This window comes from Trichomycterus rosablanca, chromosome 15 (genome assembly GCF_030014385.1).
Source record: "Trichomycterus rosablanca isolate fTriRos1 chromosome 15, fTriRos1.hap1, whole genome shotgun sequence".
Classification (NCBI taxonomy): Eukaryota; Metazoa; Chordata; class Actinopteri; order Siluriformes; family Trichomycteridae; genus Trichomycterus; species Trichomycterus rosablanca.
Genome location: NC_086002.1, coordinates 2,189,549 through 2,210,492, shown reverse-complemented (window position 1 = coordinate 2,210,492; position 20,944 = coordinate 2,189,549). Strand labels below are relative to the sequence as shown.

Genomic DNA, 20,944 nt, shown 5'->3' with positions numbered 1-20,944 from the left:
CTCGAAGAGTCGTTTGGGAACCGAACAGTCTGATTCTTTTATGAGACGAGTCAATTCATATGACTCACACAGCATATAGAAAGGAGTTGTTTGGGAGCCAAAAGAATCGATTCTCTGGAGGGCAAGGCTAATATGACTCACTGCTAAGAGTCGGAATGCTTATCGCTAGTTCTGTATAAATAAATAATTTTTTTCCCCCACATATAATAGTATGTATTTAATAAAATAAAACATTTTCAAAGAAACGTCGTAGTTTTAACGATGTTTTTCGTATTCCGTATAGATTTTAGTGGTTGCTTAGCAACCTTGTACAAGCACGCATACTACCATACTAAACAGTATGCATAAACAACAGCAGCACAGAACCACTCATGCACACTGCTTAGTATGCTAGTATGCAAGTTAAGACGCAGCCATGGCGAAGTTTGTTTTGGCAGGTCAGACTAGGCTACAGAATTCATATATTACACATTAAATAGTAATTAAATGTAAATGTAAATAGTAATTAATGTTTGTAAAATATTGATGATTATAATTTAAGGTCATTTATCCATTTTAAAATGTGATTAATGTTTATTTAATGTGTAGGAAAGGCAGATTGTCCATATTATGCCAAAGCTGAGCTGCTGGCAGATGTACTTCACAGAGCTTTACCAGATTTCCACGTCCACAAGATCTCTGTACACCCGACCGACTGGAAGGTACTGCACATTCACACCCTGGAGAACATCTAAAAGTAGTTCATGATGTAATGTTGGACTTGAGAGAAGCTCTTGACCACACAGACGTTGACACATACTCGTACTTGCCAAATAGCAGGCAGAAGTGTATCCACAAGGGGGAGCTGCTGAAACCATATTCCATAATTCTGGTCCGTATAACCATAATACATCATAATTCTGGTTAGTGTGCACCAGAATTAGTTGACTGGTGGGGCGCTTGGGTAACACAGCAGTCTAATACACAGGCCCACTACAGGAGTGAGTTCAATTATTTGTTTATTAGGATTTTAACGTCATGTTTTACACTTTGGTTACATTCATGACAGGAACGGTAGTTAATCATTACACAAGATTCATCACGTTTAATATCATACACAGTCATGGACAATTTTGTATCTCCAATTCACCTCACTTGCACGTCTTTGGACTGTGGGAGGAAACCCAGGCAGACACGGGGAGAACATGCAAACTCCACACAGAAAGGACCCGGACCGCCCCACCTGGGGATCGAACCCGAGACCTTCTTGCTGTGAGGCGACAGTGCTACCCACCGAGCCACCGTGCCGCCCAGGAGATAGAATCTCAATTGTGCTGACGTTCTGACCTGGCAGTACTGCACATTAGGTTACTGCACATTAGGTTACTGGACTTTTGATCAGAAGGTCTCTGGTTCAAGCCTCAGCAAGGCATGTTGCCACTGTTGGGCCTTAATTGTGTGCTGCTAAAAACCAATAAACCAAAAACCATTAAACAAGTAACACACAGGGCATAGTGTGATCGTTCCGTAAGCGGTCTAGCTCTCTGTGAAATCTACTACTGGGTTATAATTATTTATTACAACTTGTTGTTGCACATAAGAGTGCAGTACGGTGTCCCACTAGGTTCTGTACTACGTTCATTGTTGTATTTACATTCCCAGCTTATAGATATAGTGCAGATTTTTAAAAAAAGGCAAAATATTGAAAATAAAGATATTATTAATGTGTGCATTTATTGCATTGCATGAATAATTCTGTTTACAGAGCTGGCTTGAAAAAACGTGTATATCGAACGGCTGGAAACACGAAAGCTCCCCGATAGTTTGGAGGGAACTGATTGATCGTGGTGGAAAGGGCAAGCTACTGGGTGGATTCAATGAGTTTCTGGAGTACGCACAGGTATACAGTACATACGTCATGATGGCTGCCTTGGGATTTTAAATACAGTATACAGCAGTTAGCGAATGTTCCCTTATCCAGAACGACTTAAAGAAGTGCTTCCTCAGTAAACATTCCCTCCTCACTGCAGTACATGTAGACACCAGTCCAAGAACCCAAAATCTGCTGAAACCCTGTTAGAAGAAACTTCAGATTATAGAACAGAATGATTTTTAATAAGAGAATGTTAGAAGGTTAGTAAGGAGGTAAACAACGGTCTTTAGTTTTTTTGAAGGAACAAGAAGTTCATCCCACCTCCTAGGTGCTAGAACAGAGAAGAGCCTCAATGCTTGTTTTCCTTGAGGACGTTTCTTAGATTTGAGGCTCGAAGGGTAGACGTACTCGGGCTTTCTAGAAAGTTCCACAATGTCATGTAACTTCGTAGCTCGGAATCATGCCGTGAGTCCAGTGATTTACGAAGGTGATGGACCCACCGTGACCCTGATGGGAACGAAGCGGTTGCTGAAGTTGAATGAATGCAAAGCTTCAGTGTTACATGCAGTTCTGTGTAAATCCCATAAAAGTTCCTGTACACCTCCGTCTCTCAGGGCTACTACGGCATCACGCCTGACATGGGTACAGATCTGATGCTGAAGATCGCAGCTGAGAATCTGGAGGTCAAAGAGCGGAACCTTCAGGAGGAGGAACGTCAGCGTGAGCTCCTCAAACCTCTTCAGATCTGGATCAGCAGGTGAGAACGAGATATGGGGACAAGTTTTTTTGTTTGAGGGTCAGAGCCAATGACTAGAAGGTTGTAGATTTCAGAGGTGGGTAAAAATTTTTGTTTAATGTGTGCACTTTAATTAAAGGGGGGTTAAAAAAGTTTTTTTCCTGAAAAAATACGAATCCAAATAAAACAGGGATTAATAATCCCATCGTGCCTTTATCAGGCAGGAACTAGAGGAACTACTCTCTGGTTCATGCCACCAGGTTGATTCTTGGTAGGTGAGCTCAACCTGCTCGATAGACACAATGACATCACTGGTCCATTTCCTTGGCTGTTTATGTGACCTGGCTTTGGTGCTCGCTTCTCCTTCTCTCACGTGCAGAAGGTGGATTGACTGCTCTGAATTGACCCTAGGTGTAAAGAAAAGTGTGTGTTCTGCCTACTGATGAATTTCCGCCCTGTCTTATGCGTGTTCCTGCTTTCACTTTTCTAAGAGGGCAAGACCAAGACGAGGTTTAGGAGTGTATCTGTAGGAATTTGTGCCCATTCAGTCACAAGAGAAAGCTCGGCTTGCAGTCGACATTCTAATCCATCCTAAAGGCTTCTTCGCAGCAAACTTGTCAAACCATGTCTAGAAGGGCAGTTGTAGCCTAGCGGTTAAGGTACTGGACTGGTAATCAAAACATCGCTGGTTCAAATCCCACCATTGCCACTGTTGGGCCCTTGAGCAAGGCCCCTAACCCTCAATTGCTTAGACAGTATACTGGCACAGTACTGCAAGTCGCTTTAGATGAAAGCGTCTGCTAAATGCCAAAAATGTAAATGTCTATATTAAGCTCGGTTTCTATACAAGGAAAAGGGCCTTCCCTAAACTGTTGGCAAATGGTTTGCTATTTTAATGTTGCCCCTATGCAGTGCGCTACACCCAACCGGCTACCAGCTGATCCCCTTACTGTTCACATCCGGCGTATTCCGCGACTTCCACTCCATCAGCCTTCATCTTCTGGACATGGACCACAGCGTGGACTCACTCCTGAGCCTTCAAATGGAGATGGAGGACCTGGCTTTGGATCAGCTCCACCGAGTCCTCGTCCACACCGATCTGAATCAGGCCTTCCAGTCAGCCGACCACATCATTTTTCTGGACGAGCGCGAGGATCGAGAAGAGCAAGACGGCGCGGAGCATCTACTGAGGCGAATCGGAGAGCGGTACAAGCGCTACGGTCAAACCATCGAGGAGAACGGACGACCGGACGTCCGGGTGCTGGTGGCCGGAGACGTCCACGTGAACCTGAAGTGCTCGCTGCTGATGGAGAACGCTCCCTCTGTCTGTCGGCGCCGCTTCGTGGCGGTCGGGACGCAAGTGGAAAACGAAGCGAGGGCTCAGCTCGCCATGAAGCTGTCCGTCAAAGCTTCAGGTAAACATCACGTCATTTTTACAAAACGATACGTCAAAAGTATACAGACACCCCTAACGATGATGCTTTCAGGTGTGTAAGCCAATGACCTCAATGCTACTGAACATCCGTAGGATGAATTGGAACTTTCTGGTCCAACAAATCCCCACATTCACGGTCATGATCAGGTGTCCGAATACTTTTGCTCATGTGGCGTATGACGTCTTGCCCTCACGTCTCAAATCTTCCTCACATTCCCAGACGTCGCTGATGTGATAGTTTGGGGAAACATCGGCGGCCGGTTCCACGTCGACCTGCAGAGGGCCAAAGTTCACCGATACAAAGGATCCATCCGGGGCCCGGCGGGATTTTCTCAACCCGTCTCGGAGATGATTCACGACAGGTGAGTTTAACAAGGTGCTGTACTCGAGCAGAACGCATGGTAAAACATGCCGGTAGTGATGTTTCAAGCTATAAAAAATACATAAGATATCTGTAACCGCCCCTATACTGGCTCAGGAGAGCCAAAGACTAGCATCTGCCCCCAATGTCACATCCAAAGTCATGCTGTGCTCTACATGTTCCTCGCTTTTGTGCCGGCGCCTCGACCAGACAGCAGGGGTCACTGTTGCAGCAGCAATAACCAGAAACTCGGACACGACCGGCCCGGTAACACCGCCGAGATTTAAACCACTGTTCCCAATCATCATATTAGCACCACTTCACTGGGTCGCTCTCACATTCCTGAGGTCACGGCTTTGTTTTCACCTTCACGCGACGTTTGTTTGATGTTTAATTTAATAAAATACAAATAAATCAATTAAAAGATTCAGGACTCGGGCGGCCCGGCAGCATAACATGCTAGATCACGGCTGTCCACTCACTGTCCACTCTATTACATTTACATTTTCAGCATTTAGCAGACGCTTTTATCCAAAGCGACTTAGACAATGAGTGGAACTCGATGAGCAATTAAGGGTTAAGGGCCTCGCTCAGGGACCCAACAGTGGCAACTTGGTGGTGGCGGGGCTTGAACCGGCAACCTTCTGTTTACTAGTCCAGTACCTTAACCACTGAGCTATCACTGCCCTATTAGAGAGCTATTAGACACGCCTACCTAGTCGGTCCACCGTGTAGATGTAAAGTCAGAGACGATCGCTCATCTATTGCTGCTGTTTGAGTCGGTCATCTTCTAGACCTTCGGGGCGCTGTTGGCCGGATATTTTTGGTTGGTGGACTATTCTCAGTCCAGCAGTGACAGTGAGGTGTTTAAAAACTCCAGCAGCGCTGCTGTGTCTGAATAAATAATACCTGCTCTGTGGGGGTCCTGACCATTGACGAACAGCATGAAAGCAGGTTAAAACAGTATGCAGAGAAACAGATGGACTACAGTCAGTAATTGTAGAACTACAAAGTGCTTCTATATGGTAAGTGGAGCTGATAAAATGGACAGTGAGTGTAGAAACAAGGAGGTGGTTTTAATGTTATGGCGGATCAGTGTATATACTATATGACCAAAAGTATGTGGACACCTGACCATGAGCATTTGAGGGCTGAGGGCCTTGCTCAAGGGCCCAACAGTGGCAAGCTAGCAGATGCAGGGCTCGAACTAGCGACCTTCCCGAGTACTAGTCCTGTACCTTAACCGCTGAGCTACCACTGCCCACAAAATTAGGCAAAGTTGTAGCTTAGTTGTTACTGGACTGGTAATCAAAAGGTCGCTGGTTCAAGTCCCACCACTGCCAGGTGGCTGCTGTTGGGTCCTCGATTGCTCAGACTGTATACGATCACACTACTGTAAGTCGCTTTGGATAAATGGTGAACGGTCCGACCACTCCACAAACGACCGTGTACCCCTGCAGTGACCCTCCTCATGATTCACTTGGCAGGAAATGGCTGAAGGACGACTTTCCCGGCCTGGTTAGCTCTCGCCGCGGTGCGGTCTCTCTCAAGACGAGCAGGAACGCCGTGGCCATTTCAGCAGCCGCCGGGATTCTCGCAGCTTTGAAAGCCTGGACCGATGGTTCGTCTTCTCAAGAGATCTTCTCAATGGGCGTGGTCAGTACAGGTAAGCGCCTCTGCCTTCCTGCTCACCTGAAGTCCTACACAATGTGGCCGTAAGCATGTGGACATCAGAACTACTTCACTTGGACGGTGTCTGGAGCATTTGTGAGGTACAGGCACCGACGTTCCATTTCATCTCACCAGGACTCACCTCTGTACCACTGTTCATCCTCCTCCAGGGCAGTTCGGTGTTCCTGATGGTCTGGTCTTCTGCATGCCAGTGACCTTCCACCACGGCGAGTGGTCCGTGTGCTCAGACGTCTCCATCGGCGAAGAGCTGAGGAGCGAAGTGGAGGCTGCTGTTCAGGAGGTTCAATTAGTGAGTACAAAGAAACCGTCATAGCAAAAACGAAGGATTCATGGACCTGGGTTTGAACCTTGCTTTGGTGTCCGTTTGTATGATCTATGAGATGTTATTGGCCAGGCACCTCCAGGTAGAGTGGTGGCTCTAAACTGGACCAAGATGTGAGTCGATGTGTGAGACCAAGTGGCGTCAGACCCTGTGACCCTGACCAGGAAAGAGCAGTCTGATCTACTGGACAAACTACAAATCTAATCTGTAGTTCCTGCCCCAGTGTTTAGGGCAGATGTAGCCTAGTGGTTAAGGTACTGGACTAGTAAGCAGAAGGTTGCTGGGTCAAACCCCACCACTGCCAGGTCGCCACTGTTGGGCCCTTGACCCTCAAATGCTTAGACTGTATAATGGAAGTCGCTTCGGATAAACGCGTCTGCTAGATGCTGAACGTGTAAATGTAAGTGGAGTGCCATTCCTGTGAGGAACACTTCGGTGAATAACATCTTCCAAACACGACCACTCACACTTCTTCTCTTGTCCAACAGGAGAAGACCGCTGCAGATGGAATAAAGACAGAAGATCCAGTTCCTACACAACACTCAGCTCTCTAATCTCTTAATAAAACCATTAAGGGCGTGTCCCAATTTGGACAGAATGTCCTGGACGTTCTTTAATGGTTACCTAGACACCAGTCCATACACTTGTTAGATACACTTCTGCAAGAGCGTCTGTTGGATTTTTTCCTCCACAGTCAGACCACAAGGCCCGGCTCGCGGAAGATGTTCCAATTCGTCCCGTAGGCGCCGTGCGGACCACTGGAGTTCCGCCAGACCACAGTTAGCCGCAAAGCAGATCACTTACTTCAAAAAGAGCACGTGTCCACATACTTTTGCTCAAGTCGATGAGGAAACTTCGTGCAGTTTTATTTACGATAAAAATGTGGGGGGTAAAAACTTTAGCACATGTTTTATTTCTTTATTTGGAGACCTCTCTGGTAGAAACGTGGAACTGCATGCAACAACGTACTTACACACACACTCGCCGGCCACTTTATTAGGTTCTCCCAACTGGTACGTGTCCCAACAACACTGCTGCACTCATACCAGATCACCACACACACCATTATGTCAATAATAGCTGGTCAATGGGAGTCCATTTCTATTCGATGGGCTACAGTCAGTAGTCGTATACCCACAAAGTGCATCTGCGTGGACTCCGCGGAGGCGTCGTCGATTAAAAGGTCACGTACTGCAGCTTTAATCTTACTTGTGTGCTGCTCACTATTCAAACTCAAAACGTTGAGGTTCATATTGTGCATGACCAAAAGTATGTGGACATCCTTCTGCAAAAACCTTCGGTTCAGCGTAAAGGCTTGTGGAGCGAGTCTGGGGAAAATTCTGCAAGAGCTAATATGGGACATGAAGGTCTGGCTCACAATCGGTGTTCCGGTTCATCCCAAAGATGAGAGCCACTGGAGTTCCAGCAAGTAAACCATGAGCTTGATTTGATTTGAAATAGGCGTCCATATACTTTTGGCTAGCATCTTTTTTCCCCTATTTTATTTATGCATTTTGTTTCGATTTATCGTCGTCAATCTGTCTTCCGCTGCTGGTGGATCCCTGATCGCGGTCTCGGCGGGTATATCGCTGCTCACGCCTCCGACGACCCGCGTGCAGCCCTTAGCGGAACCCTTTCTCACCCATGCATTCTGCACAGACGCCTCTATCCGCCAGTCAGGGTCCTTACACAGCGCTTACACATAGTCCGGTCATCCTGCCCGGTCATACCGCCCACATAGTCCGGTCACACCACCCTAGCAGAAACGTTTCTGCTGCAGGCACTGCTAATTCCGCCCACATAGTCTGGTCATCCTGCCCACATAGTCCGGTCTCCCTGCCCACATAGTTCGGGCATCCTGCCCACATAGTCCAAACATCCCGCCTACATAGTTCGGCATCCTGCCCACATAGTCCGGTTATCCCGCCCACATAGTCCGGGCATCCCGCCCACATAGTCCGGGCATCCTGCCCACATAGTCCGGTCATCCTGCCCACATAGTCCGGACATCCCGCCTACATAGTCCGGTAAGTCCGGTCTCCCTGCCCACATAGTCCGGCATCCTGCCCACATAGTCCGGTTATCCCGCCTACATAGTCCGGGCATCCTGCCCACATAGTCCAGTCATCCTGCCCACATAGTCCGGTCTCCCTGCCCACATAGTCTGGTCATCCTGCCCACATAGTCCGGACATCCCGCCTACATAGTCCGGTAAGTCCGGTCTCCCTGCCCACATAGTCCGGCATCCTGCCCACATAGTCCGGGCATCCTGCCCACATAGTCCAGTCATCCTGCCCACATAGTCCGGTCATCCTGCCCACATAGTCCGGTAAGTCCGGTCTCCCTGCCCACATAGTCCAGTCATCCTGCCCACATAGTCCGGACATCCCACCTACATAGTTCGGTCTCCCTGCCCACATAGTCCGGTTATTCCGCCCACACAGTCCGGCCATCCCGCCCACATAGTCCGGTCTCCCTGCCCACATAGTCCGGTCTCCCTGCCCACATAGTCCGGACATCCCGCCAACATATTCCGGTAAGTCCGGTCATCCTGCCCACATAGTCCGGTCTCCCTGCCCACATAGTCCGGTCTCCCTGCCCACATAGTCCGGACATCCCGCCCACATATTCCGGTAAGTCCGGTCATCCTGCCCACATAGTCCGGTAAGTCCGGTCATCCTGCCCACATAGTCCGGTCATCCCGCCCACACAGTCCGGTCATCCCGCCCTAGCAGAAACGTGTCTGCTGCAGGCACTGCTAATTCTGCCCAGCGCCTGGGCGCCCGCTAGCGTCTTTTTTTTAACAGAGCACAACAATCGGTGGATTCTGTGCAAGCCAGACGTTAAACTGTACATTTATTCATTCAAAACTGACCAACACGGACAAATAAAAAGCCCCCGACCCCAAACATAAACACACACACACAGTATATATTAACACAGAGCGAAACGCTAAAACCTGTTAAACAGCGACTATAAGCTAATAAACTCGCGTCTCTCTTAGGAAAATATCAGGGATATGGACCCATCCATCCATCCATGCATGCATCCATGCATTCCAGGGCAGCCAGTAACCAGTAACCGGGGGAATTGAGTATATCCAAACTGTGTGCAAACAGGGAAGACCCAGGCCGGAGCCGCACCCAGTTCCACCCGGCGGTCCTGGTCTACAATACGCTTAGAGTAGGCTCTCATACTGCAGCTTTAATCTAACACCTCCCAGGTTGCTCTGGTTTTACCGTGTAGAACCCATCGCTAGCCGGAAGTGGCGGACAGACGTAAGTGCTAATGTTTAATATAAGAATTAATAAAATACAAAGCTCAAAATATCCATTTCCGGACGCTTACAGGGGCGACGGTAACGAGCTCGGGGCCGACTCGAGCGCCGTCTCTTTTTTTAAATGGCTGGTTTGAACGTATCGGACACGGGAGGCAGATTTCACAATCCGATCCTCCGTCTACCGGCCTGAACAGCTGGATCAGTATTAAATCAGATCTGATTCACTTCACAATTAATCAACCGGCAATACACTAGATGGCCAAAAGTATGTAGACGCCGTTTTTAACTGCTGAGTTTAGGGGCATTTCGTAGCATAAAATCAACAATACGGTAAAATACGCTAGCACACCAGAGCTGGGATTTGTAATACATCGTATCGTATCGAATCTCAGCTCTGTTCAGAGGGTGGGACGAGTCGGATCAGGGTTCCTCGTAACTGGTGCAATTACGAGTCGAGGAATGATGCTGATCAGGGTGCGTCTCTCCGTGCACGCTCAGGTGGCGCGGCGGTAAAAACACACGCTGGAACCAGAGCTGGGATCTGGAATACATCGTATCGAGTCTCAGCTCTGCCTGCCGGATAAGGCCGAGCGGCCACATGTACGACGATCGGCCTGTTGTTCAGATATGGGCGGGACTAAGCCGGATAGGGTCTCTCTCTCATGACTGGTGCGATTACGACCTCTGCTGGCTGCACAGAGATGAGAAGACAGTGCTGTCAGGGTGCGTCTCTCCGTACACAACGCTGATCCGCACTGCACTCGTCAAAGCGTAGGTAATGAGATGCGTACGGCTGCTGCCCACGCGTCGGAGGGGGCGCGGGTTAGCTTCGTTCTCCTCAATCGGAGCGCGGATCGGCATCGGTGGAGAGGAAGCGTGACGCAATCGGGCAATTGGACGCGCTAAAAGGGGGCGTGGGTCGGTCAGCCGTGGAGGGTCGTATCGGGTAATCAGGGGAATCGGATACGACTAAATTAGGGGAGAAAATTGGAGGGAGAAAAAATAATAAGAAAACCAACAATACAAAATTCATTCCGTGCTTCTAAGAGTTTGGGGAAGGGCTCTGTCCTGTCTCGCACAGAGCCCTGACCGATTAAAAGCTTGCAATGGGTCCGACAAGCTCATGGTCAGGTGTCCAGATACTTTTGGCCATATAGTGTATGTGTGGTGTATGTGGCGAGATCAGATTCGGCAGACCGGCGCATTAAATGCGCAACAGCGTCCCGTCTGACTATCTGGAACTTAATGTGAGCGTGGTCAGGGTCACGGTGGGTACAAGGCCATCGAGACGGTCGGCCCATGTGGCAGTGGGCATCACTCGCTCAAACCCTGAAGGATTTTAGAGCAGCCAATCCACCCTGGTTTCTTCCAATTTAGTCGTATCCAATTCCCCGATCATATTTCCCCTCCACTCCTGACTAACACACGCCCCCTCCGACACGTGTGCAGTACCGACCGCTTCTTTTTAGCCACACTGGGTGGGTTCATACGGAGAGCCGTATCGCGCACGGGGAGTCACGGGCCGCAGCGCCACCGATCGGCCAGCAGAGGTCGTAATTGCAGCTCCCAGACCAGCCTGATCCATCGGAAAATGCGCCAAATCTGATTGGATACCGATCCAGCTCATCACATCGAATCAAATCATTTTCGCTTCGTTTCGATTCGCTCGCCGATTTAAACCGATCACAGCGTCTCCAAGCATCGGGCCGAACGTGGGTGCGGTACGTAATCTACACGCGCTATAAATAAAAGGGGACGGTTTGGAGGGGCGACGGATAAGCTAGGACTCCTGCTGTCGCTGCCGGGCGCTCGGCGGATCGTCCGTCGGCGTCCCCCCCGCCGACTCCTGTCCCTCGGGCTCGAACCCCAGCCCTTCGTCCATGTGCTCCAGTTCGCTTTGGTCCAGGAGCTCGAACTCCTCGTCCTCGGGGGGGACGAGCGTGACGTCCTCGGGAGGCTCGGCGGGCGGCTCGGCGGGGCACGGAGGCGTCTCCGCGGGGAGGAACTCGGCCACGTCGGGCGCCTCGGCGGCCTCGGCGGAGCTCAGCAGGGCCGAGAGCGTGTCCCGCACCACGGCCGAGATGGCCGTGCTGACGATCTGCTCGCTCAGGGCCTCCAGGGTGCGGGGCCCGGGCTCCGCCCCGCCGGCGCCCCCCGCGGGCCCGGCCCGGGCGTGTCCGTTGAAGTGCGTGTTGACGAAGTGCAGCGGGGAGGCCAGGTGCTGGATGAGGAGGCTGGCGGGGCTCTGCGCTCCCTCCTGGGAACACAGCGGGAACGGGAAGAGACCCGGCTGGCCGCATGGGAACTCCTCCACCGAGGGGAATTCTGGGAGATCTTTGGAGAAGCTCTCCTCGGGCTCGCTGTGCACGCTCTGCTGGTCCAAATCTGGTACAAATCAGACGTGAAGGATTTATTACATCGTAGTTTTAAGATCTGAATTAGAAAACAGTTTATATGAAACAATCACAATCACTGTTCCCATTCATCCCAAAAGTGCAAAGTTGGATCAGCCATAACATTAAAACCACCTCCTTGTTTCTACACTCACTGTCCATGTTATCAGCTCCACTTACCATATAGAAGCACTTTGTAGTTCTACAATTACTGACTGTAGTCCATCTGTTTCTCTACATTAATGGTCAGGACCACCACAGAGCAGGTATTATTTAGGTGGTGGATGATTCTCAGCACTGCAGTGACACTGACATGGTGCTGGTGTGTTAGTGTGTGTTGTGCTGGTATGAGTGGATTTTTAAACACCGTGTCCACTCACTGTCCACTCTATTAGACACTCCTACCTAGTTGGTCCACCTTGTAGATGTAAAGTCAGAGACGATCGCTCATCTATTGCTGCTGTTTGAGTCGGTCATCTTCTAGACCTTCATCAGTGGTCACAGGACGCTGCCCACGGGGCGCTGCTGGCTGGATGTTTTTGGTTGGTGGACAATTCTCGGTCCAGCAGTGACAGTGAGGTGTTTAAACTCACTGCAGTGCTGAGAATGATCCACCACCTAAATAATACCTGCTCTGTGGTGGTCCTGTGGGGGTCCTGACCATTGAAGAACAGAATGAAAGGGGGGTAACAAAGCATGCAGAGAAACAGATGGACTACAGTCAGTAATTGTAGAACTACAAAGTGCTTCTATGTGGTAAGTGGAGCTGATAACATGGACAGTGAGTGTAGAAGCAAGGAGGTGGTTTTAATGTTATGGCTGATCGGTATACAACGCCCCCTTGTGTCACCTTAAGCTCAAGAGAAATTTGTCCAGATGGAAAATGAGCTACACTGTCCACAGTCAAGTGAGCTTGATGGCCAATACAGTGCTGTTCATAGCCAACCTACAAGAGAAGCTGAAAGGAAGCGAGAAGCTCGACCGTCGTACCTTCAGACACGTCCGTGAGCTGGGGCGTGGTCGCTCTGGACACCGAGAACCCTCCGCTCTCCAGTATGGACGCCTCCTCGTCGGACAGCTCCGAATCTGTGATGGCCATCGCCAACGCGGTCGTCTTTACGTCCACCTGGAAACGGACAGGACAGCGTGATGTGGACATTAATATAAAGTCTGACTAAAACAGCCTGGACGGTTCTGGAACGTTTCGATTCATCACAAAGGTGGTCAGTGGGATTGCCGTCGGGGCCCTACGTGTACACGTGGTACAGCTCTCGGAGAGAATCCACCACTAGCAGGTGAAAAGAAGAAGCCATCCGCTTGGAAAGAAGCTAAATGAAGCTAAATGCTTTGCTATGGTCCTAAAGTTCTGAGAAATGGACTCACGGTGGGGGCGAAGCAGGAGAGCTCCTCCTCGCTCTCGCTCTCCGTTTCGGCCCTGGGCTCGTCTCCTTCCTCCTGCTCCTTCTTCACCTCTGCACAAGCAAACACATTCACACGGCGTGAGGAACCGAAATGACACGGCGGACGTTGCCGAACTGCGATGACGCCCGACGCTCACTTTTCTTGTCGTGTTTGCGGTGCTGCGTCTCTCCTTTCATGCTGTAGTCCAGCTTCATCAGGATGGGTTCCAGCCCGGTGTACATCTTCTGGATCAGCTCGTGGTAAACAACCAGAGGCCAGAGCAGGACGCTCAGCACTGCAAGCACACCCATAAAAAACTGCTTTTATTTTTTAAATTAGAAAAATTATAAGGAACATCAAATCACCTTTAAATCACCTGACCAATCTGGACATGGTTCATGAAGCTAGCAAACACAAACCGGGTTTTTATTTATTTATTTATTTATTTGGGATTTTTACGCCATGTTAACCACGTGTGTCATTTAATGGCAGAAACTGGGTATCATATTTATCTGTCTTTTTTTTTTTTTTAATCGTCTTTATCCTTTGGTCCATTTTATATTTTCATTTTCATGGCTGCAAGGTAGGTTAGTACTAGAGATGTACCGATCGGGGTTTTTGGCACCGATTCCGATCTCCTTTCAGGGACATCGGCCGATAGCCGATTCCGATCGGGGGGGGGGGGGGGGGTTAGCAGTAAATAAAATGAATAAACTTAAAAAGAGCCTCACAGTGAAGATAAACCAGAGCAGCGCGCGCTTTAGAAGAGACGCTTTGTTCACAGTATCGCTATAAGTGATTCATTGATTCACGAGTCGATTCATTTTTCGCGAAGCGTAAGTTTCTCTTCTCGGTTATCTCTCCGTGTTTACTGTTATTAATTAAATGTCGTGGTTTTAAATAAACACCAGCTACTACAGAACATTCTGTGTGACTCTCTTACATTAAAAAGCTTCATTACACTGTTATTACCACAGATCTGTAACCGAGTCAGACTCGTTCCGTCTAAGGAGCTAAAAGTTCAGCAGATGATCCTGACATAACGAATTTGCTAATGAATAAACTTTTGCCTCTGATTGGCTCTGTAACGTTTTCTGTTCTCATCTACATCACAAGTAAGAACCGCTCACGATTTACCAAAGTGAACCAGGAGTTTATATAACGTGCTGATAGAATCGACTCAGATGTGACCGGGTTGAATTATCTTTTTAAAGTAAATATTACAATCAGCAAAATTACATCGTATGTATGATACACAACGTTAATGATGTTATTTTAGGTCATGAAGAGCTTTCACGATGGTTTCTGTACGATGGTTGATGAATGGTGATGTGATGGTTGGTGCTTCGTAGCTCAAAGTCTGGATCGATCCACTGAGCTGTTAACTTAACGTGATCTTTATATATCACACGATCGGATACTTTTAGGAAATATCGGCCGATCGCCGATAGCATATTTTGATTAAAAATCGTCCGATACCGATTCATAGCCGATCGATCGTCCCATCTCTAGTTAGTACTGTTCTTGTGTCGTCTTGTGTAAGGATTTCTTTTATGGTTTCAGGCATGTGCACTTGTTGTCTTTCCTTTGTGTATTTAAAGCATTCTATGAAAATGTGTTTTATAGTTGTAATCGTTTGGCAGGTTTCACATGTTGGTGGGTTTTCTCCTTTCACCAGGTATTGGTGGGTTACTCTGCATCTTGTGTATATGGTTTGGTCTATGCGTCGCCCCTGGTGAGGTATTGTTTGGGTGTATTTCTCGGAGTTTGTTGGTGGTCTGAGCGTTCCATTCAACTTGCCATTTTTCCCTGATGTAGGAATGTATTAGTGGTTTTAAGTCTGTCGATGGGATTTTGATCTTTGCCGTATTTTGGTTTGTTTTTTTCTCTAGCTAACTGATCTGCTTTTTCGTTCCCTTTTATTCCGCTGTGTCCTAAACCGGGTTTTTAAGGAGGGTAGTTTGGGACTTCAATCCTATGAATACTTGCCGCTCATATTAAGCAAATTTGTATATTTTTTAAACACAGTTTAGGCTTGCTGGGCCATTTTCCAATTTCTCACTCTAATTTCTAAGCCGTCTGCTCCAATCCCATGCTAGCCAGGGGCCGCGGCCTGGCACCCGCCCTCTTCCGTAGTGTAGTCGCTGGATGCTTCTTCACATCAGTCAGCAGCTTTGTTATTTTTCATTTTTTAGACTTCACAACACCAATCCTGCCCATTAACAAATAAAGGAATATTTACATCACTAATAAAGTACTGGAAAAAAAACTGGTTTAAAGTCACATGACCAGATTAGCTGATTAGCTGTGGACTTTGTGTGTGATGTACAAATTCCCACAGTTTTCTTGTGTTGCCAAAAATAATTATAATTAAATAAACTTATTTTTTTTTTTTTTTTTTTTTTTTTTTTTTTTTTTTTTTTTTTTTTTTAATTTTTAAATTTAGCGCGTCCAATTTCATCCCATCTATCATCCTCTCATTAGTGCGGATTCCTGCTCCTGATTGGGGCTGAAGAGGCCGTTCCACGCCTCCTCCGAAACGTGCACAGCCAATCGACCGTCTTATCACCCACACTTGACGAGTGTAGCGTGGCAGAGTACTGTGCACGGAGGATCACACACTCCGCCGCACCCCCTCCCGTCTCCATACAGGCGCCACCAACCAGCCAGCAGAGGGCGCAACCGCCCCGTTCCTGAGAGAGCATCCCCTACGGTCTCAAGTCCCGCCCCCCACCCGGACAACAGGCCAATCGTTGTCCATAGCCGCCCAGCCTCGACCGTGAAGGCAGAGCTGGATTCGAAACGACGCTCCTTCGAAATCCAGCCCTGGTTGCAGCGCGTGTCTTTTTACCGCTGCGCCACCTGAGCGGCTAAATAAACTTATTTTAACAGGTGCATAAAAAAGTAACTTGTACATGAACGCCCCCTTGTGGAGGCTTTAGCTAGACCTTGTAAACCACAGTGGGACCAGATGGCCACCATATTTATATATTTGGTTTTGTGTTTTGTTTTGATGCTGGTTTGTGTTGCCTGTGTTAGAAATTCGGCATACAGGAGTCAGGAGATGTGGTCTGGTCTTCAGGGGTAGAGTAGTTTATTAACACATAGCTTGAGAGACTAACAGAATCTAACTAGACATATTTTTGGGGACACTTTATCTACGCTAGAAATTAGGGGAGAATATTAAGAATAAAAAAGGAGATTAAGGGGAAAATGAAATGGGAATAGAGGGGGGGGGGGGGTACTAGAAGAAAGATTTGGGAAGTGAGATGGAAGGGTGTTGGTTTTATAGTGGGTAATACAGGATACAAGATGACAAGGGTCAAACTGGAAGTGACTTTTTAATATACAAAAAGGTGTGAGGAGACAGGATTTAGGGGTATATAGGAGACGGGAAAAGGGAGCAGGTGAGGGGTCGCGGTAAAAGTCATTAACCAAATGAGGGTAGCTTGAAAAAGGTCTGAAAAACCCTTCTCTGTGCCCATATAAACCGGGCTAGTTTGACAGTACCCACTGATGTGAGAATGAGACGACCGACGCCGTAGGGACTCACGTATGATGTAGGAGATCATCATTCCAGGTACGTAGTGGCCGACGATGGCCAGCAGGAGGCATCCTGAGCACGTCATCGCACAAAACTGTGTGAACAAGCAAATATACGTACAAACAGTGTAAAAAAAATCTGAATCGTAATCATTCCAAGCAAAAGAACAGACCGGCATCGTGTGAAATTAAAAACGTCTTGAACAGCATCTTATATAAGAGAGACGCGAAGAGTCGTCTTAAGGCATCATTATTCGGAAAGTCCGAAAACTGCAACCTCACCCTACGTTCTTCCAGCTCCTCCTGGCTGTAGGGATGTAACGATGCACCACAAGACAGCTAAACATCGGTGCACATGTGCCACGATTCGAAACAACATTCACTTTAAACAGCAGAGGGCGCTGGCGCTATTCACCTCGCCTGGTTGGCGTCACTACAGGGTTGCCAGGTTCAGGTCTCGAATTTACTCCATTACCGACATCCACATAGGGACAATTCAGAGCATCCATTCGAGAAGATCCATTCTGCATCTTTTTGGGAGGTTGAGGGAACCAGAGTACCCTAAGGAAACCGGGTCCCCAGAACCTGCTGGTGTGCGGCACCCAAGTCGAGAGGAGTGACGTCTGTTCTTCACGTTTTACTTTGTACGTTCTGCATCTTTTTTGAATCGATATTCACTTCAAACAGCAGAGGGCGCTGGCGCTATTCACCTCGCCTGGTTGGCGTCACTACAGGGTTGCCAGGTTCGGAATTTTCCAGCCAGATTTATTTATGTGAGGATACTTTCTTTATTTGTCTTATTCATTTATTATTCATTTATTTATATAATGTTGGAATTAGTTGCATTATTTGGCATAGTTTGTACCTACCTCAGAAATAAAAGGACATTTATTATTTAGATAAATAAAAGATGAGCACAAATGCAGTATTTTATTTATATTATTTTTTATAAAGAGAACTAATAAAAGGAAACAAAATCGGGGGAAAATCGTATCGTGAACCCAGTATCGTGAATCGTATCACATCGTGCGTAGAGTGTATCGTTACATCTTTACCTTGCTGTCTACGCCAATTAGTCATTGAATGATTGCGTTCAGATTTACAGTGTGTTGAAATGGGCGTCGTTTTGACTGTCCGGGCGTGGTCCTGATTTCGAAAGGTAAAACTACCTGAAATGAGGGCGTCTGCCAAATGAACCGCATTTTAAAGCGCTCAAAACCCAAAGCGCGGTTTGTTACCTTGCCGGGATTCTGCCGTTTGTACTGGAGCATCTCCTGGATCCAGAGGCTGCAGGTTAGGTAGCTCTCGGCGACGTGGTGGCTCAGTTCGGTGACGGACGGCAGCCTGGGTCGATCGCTCGTACCCTCTCTGTGCCAACGAACACATTTCGACACATCGGTCAGGGAGCTGATTCTGCTGCCTCAGCAAATTATTACATCATAATGTTACAACACTGTTCAGCAGTGGTGCTCGACCCCGCTTCCAGTGGACCGCGGTGTTCGGAAAGTGTTGGGACAACCGAGGGCAGAGTCCATGTTCTGTTAACGAATTAAAGGTGGCACATTTACCTCATGATTACTCGGCACTGATTCTGAATGACTAAAGCAGTGCCCAAATAAACAGGGTTAGTTCACGGTACCCATTAAAATGAACATTTCCTTTCTTTACACCAGCCAGCAGTGGATACTCGCAGAGAGCCGCACCACCTTAAACCCTGTGTTCCAACGAGGAAAAACCCCGTGGTGGTGAGCTGGCATATTAGACCACTGTGCCACCTAAGAACATGGGTGCAACTATCCACAGCCAAGCAAGCTTTACTTGACCGTGGAAATAAAAGCTGGTGCACAAAAAATCCCTGGAATTAAATGTCTAGCTCATGGTCAGGCGTCCACAGACCAATTTTCACTACCGGTTCTGTCACTTTAAACAATGGTAAGCAATGTGTGCTCATCGTATTTTTGTGTCATACCTTTCTGTCCCGGGCTCCTCTGGCTGGAGCGCTGTAGGGAAAAAAGCACGAATGTAAAACCTCTTCTATTTATTATTTAATCAAACCAATGTGCACTGAGAACGAAGAAGTGGATTTACCAGCAGGCTGAGGCATCTTGTCCTTCCATCTGTCCAACAGGACGATGCCAAGGAGACAAACGCTCATCAGGAAGAGCGGACGCAAAGAGGTGGACGACAACAGCCTAGGACGGACGGACAGATCTCAGATACAGAAGTATTGTTTTCGTTCGACTGGCTTCCAAAAACTGACATGCAAAACACTCAACACTGGTTCCATTTAGTGAAACAAAAACAACAAACGGTCAAAAGACCATCTGAATAACACAATGCAACTCTAAATCCCACAATGCAACTCTAAAACACAGTGTTGGGCCACCACGATGTGCAGCCAGAAAAGCTCTAACGTGTATCAGTCTCTGGAACTGTATTGGAGCGACGGAACACCAATCCAGAGCGCACGCCACTGGATCAATTCATTGTAGGGATCGAGCATTATAACCAGTACCGTCCTCGTACTGTAGATTAACTCACTTTGAATGCTCCCAAAGTATCAGCTGATCTCCTCACTGATTAAGTCAAGCATTATACTGTATTATAGTACAGAGCGGTACAGTAAGTACCGTTCTCTTGGTGTATTTTCAGCATTTAGCAGACGGGTTCATCCAAAGCGACTTACAGTACTGTGATAGTATACAGTAACCACTAGGCTACAACTGCCACAGTCATTCAAGCGTCACAGCCTGTACTGTTCTCTTGGTGTACGTCAATCATTTACTTCAATTAATGTTAAGCCATGTCGGGACTGAAGCTCCTGCCATCCATGATCTTAGATCTGTTCCTGTTGGCATTGTGACCCAAAATTAGGGTCAGTTTGGAATAATTACACAAGCTTCTGGTGCACTCTGTGGCATCTAACATAAACATACCATAAACATACCTGGCATTTGAACAGTGAGGAGCTGTGTTAATTTTAATTGTTTAGTCTATTTGTATTTGTTTTATTTTGTCTCTTACTCTGTATTTTTATTTGGTTCTTACTTTTTTAATATATTGTTGTGTTATGTATGCTTATTCGATGTACAGCACTTTGGTCAACGTAAGTTGTTTTAAGAGTGCTTTATAAATAAAATTTACTTACTTACTTACTTACTATCTACACTCTCAATTATTGTGTAAAGTACTTCAATCTGTCACCAGTATAACAGGTGGGAGCGGAGAGCTGGACTCCAGTGTGGTCAGTTAGCCACGTTAGCTCGTTAGCAGCTCGGCTAACCGTTGTGGATTAGCTAACGATCTTTTTAACGGCTTTTCAGTTTGAATGCGAGTTGACGGTTAAAACCGTTAAACCGTCACTGATGAGCAGATGAGTGAGTGAGTGAGTGAGTGAGTGAATGTGTTTACCAGAAGGCGGTATTAAGGGCGAATGCGGCCGCGGCGCTGTGTACAGGCCTGTCCCACACCAGCAGCCTCTGCAGGCCGAGAAGCAGGCGCTCATGCGGCTGCAGTACGCTGTGCAGCGAGCACCGGAGCCGCTGCAGCTCGGGGCTGACGCTCCGCTCCACGGCGCCCGCTCCCGCCACCGCGAACAGCGCCTCCACACCCTCAGCACACGCCGTGTCAGGGACCGGGGCGCGGCCGGTCTCCTCCCCGCTCCACATCCTGATCTGTGCTGGCTTATGATCCCGCTCCGAGCTCTGTTTCTGTCTCCTGCCTCTCCCAGTGATCACAATCACAACGAGCTGCTCCAGGGTGTAACAAAACACAGCGCGTCCTAAATCTACCCTCGCTCACTACACTAGTTTACTGTATTTGCTGCGTACTGCTCACTACCTAGTGCACTTTATATAATACAGACAGGTTATTAGGAGGGGCCCGTGTGACAGATCACGTGTGTCTTGTTTACTGCACTAAAGCGAAGC

General features: G+C 47.9%; 2 protein-coding genes across 2 annotated transcripts; one reads left to right on the top strand and one right to left on the bottom strand.

Moving 5' to 3' along the window:
• The first annotated feature begins 366 nt into the window (after window positions 1-366).
• Window positions 367-6,996, top strand: mdh1b (malate dehydrogenase 1B, NAD (soluble)). The gene is made up of 9 exons (XM_063009630.1): window positions 367-437; window positions 589-701; window positions 1,745-1,879; window positions 2,467-2,609; window positions 3,501-4,003; window positions 4,244-4,385; window positions 5,872-6,050; window positions 6,226-6,365; window positions 6,887-6,996. Exons 1-9 carry the CDS (start codon window positions 416-418, stop codon window positions 6,950-6,952), a joined length of 1,443 nt encoding a protein of 480 aa, XP_062865700.1. The 5' UTR covers window positions 367-415; the 3' UTR covers window positions 6,953-6,996.
• A 368-nt stretch (window positions 6,997-7,364) lies between these two features.
• Window positions 7,365-20,758, bottom strand: retreg2 (reticulophagy regulator family member 2). The gene is made up of 9 exons (XM_063009629.1): window positions 20,427-20,758; window positions 19,104-19,207; window positions 18,985-19,015; window positions 18,254-18,383; window positions 17,026-17,110; window positions 13,630-13,767; window positions 13,455-13,543; window positions 13,062-13,197; window positions 7,365-12,063 (listed from the first exon to the last, which is right to left on the bottom strand). Exons 1-9 carry the CDS (start codon window positions 20,681-20,683, stop codon window positions 11,459-11,461), a joined length of 1,575 nt encoding a protein of 524 aa, XP_062865699.1. The 5' UTR covers window positions 20,684-20,758; the 3' UTR covers window positions 7,365-11,458.
• Window positions 20,759-20,944: the final 186 nt, after the last annotated feature.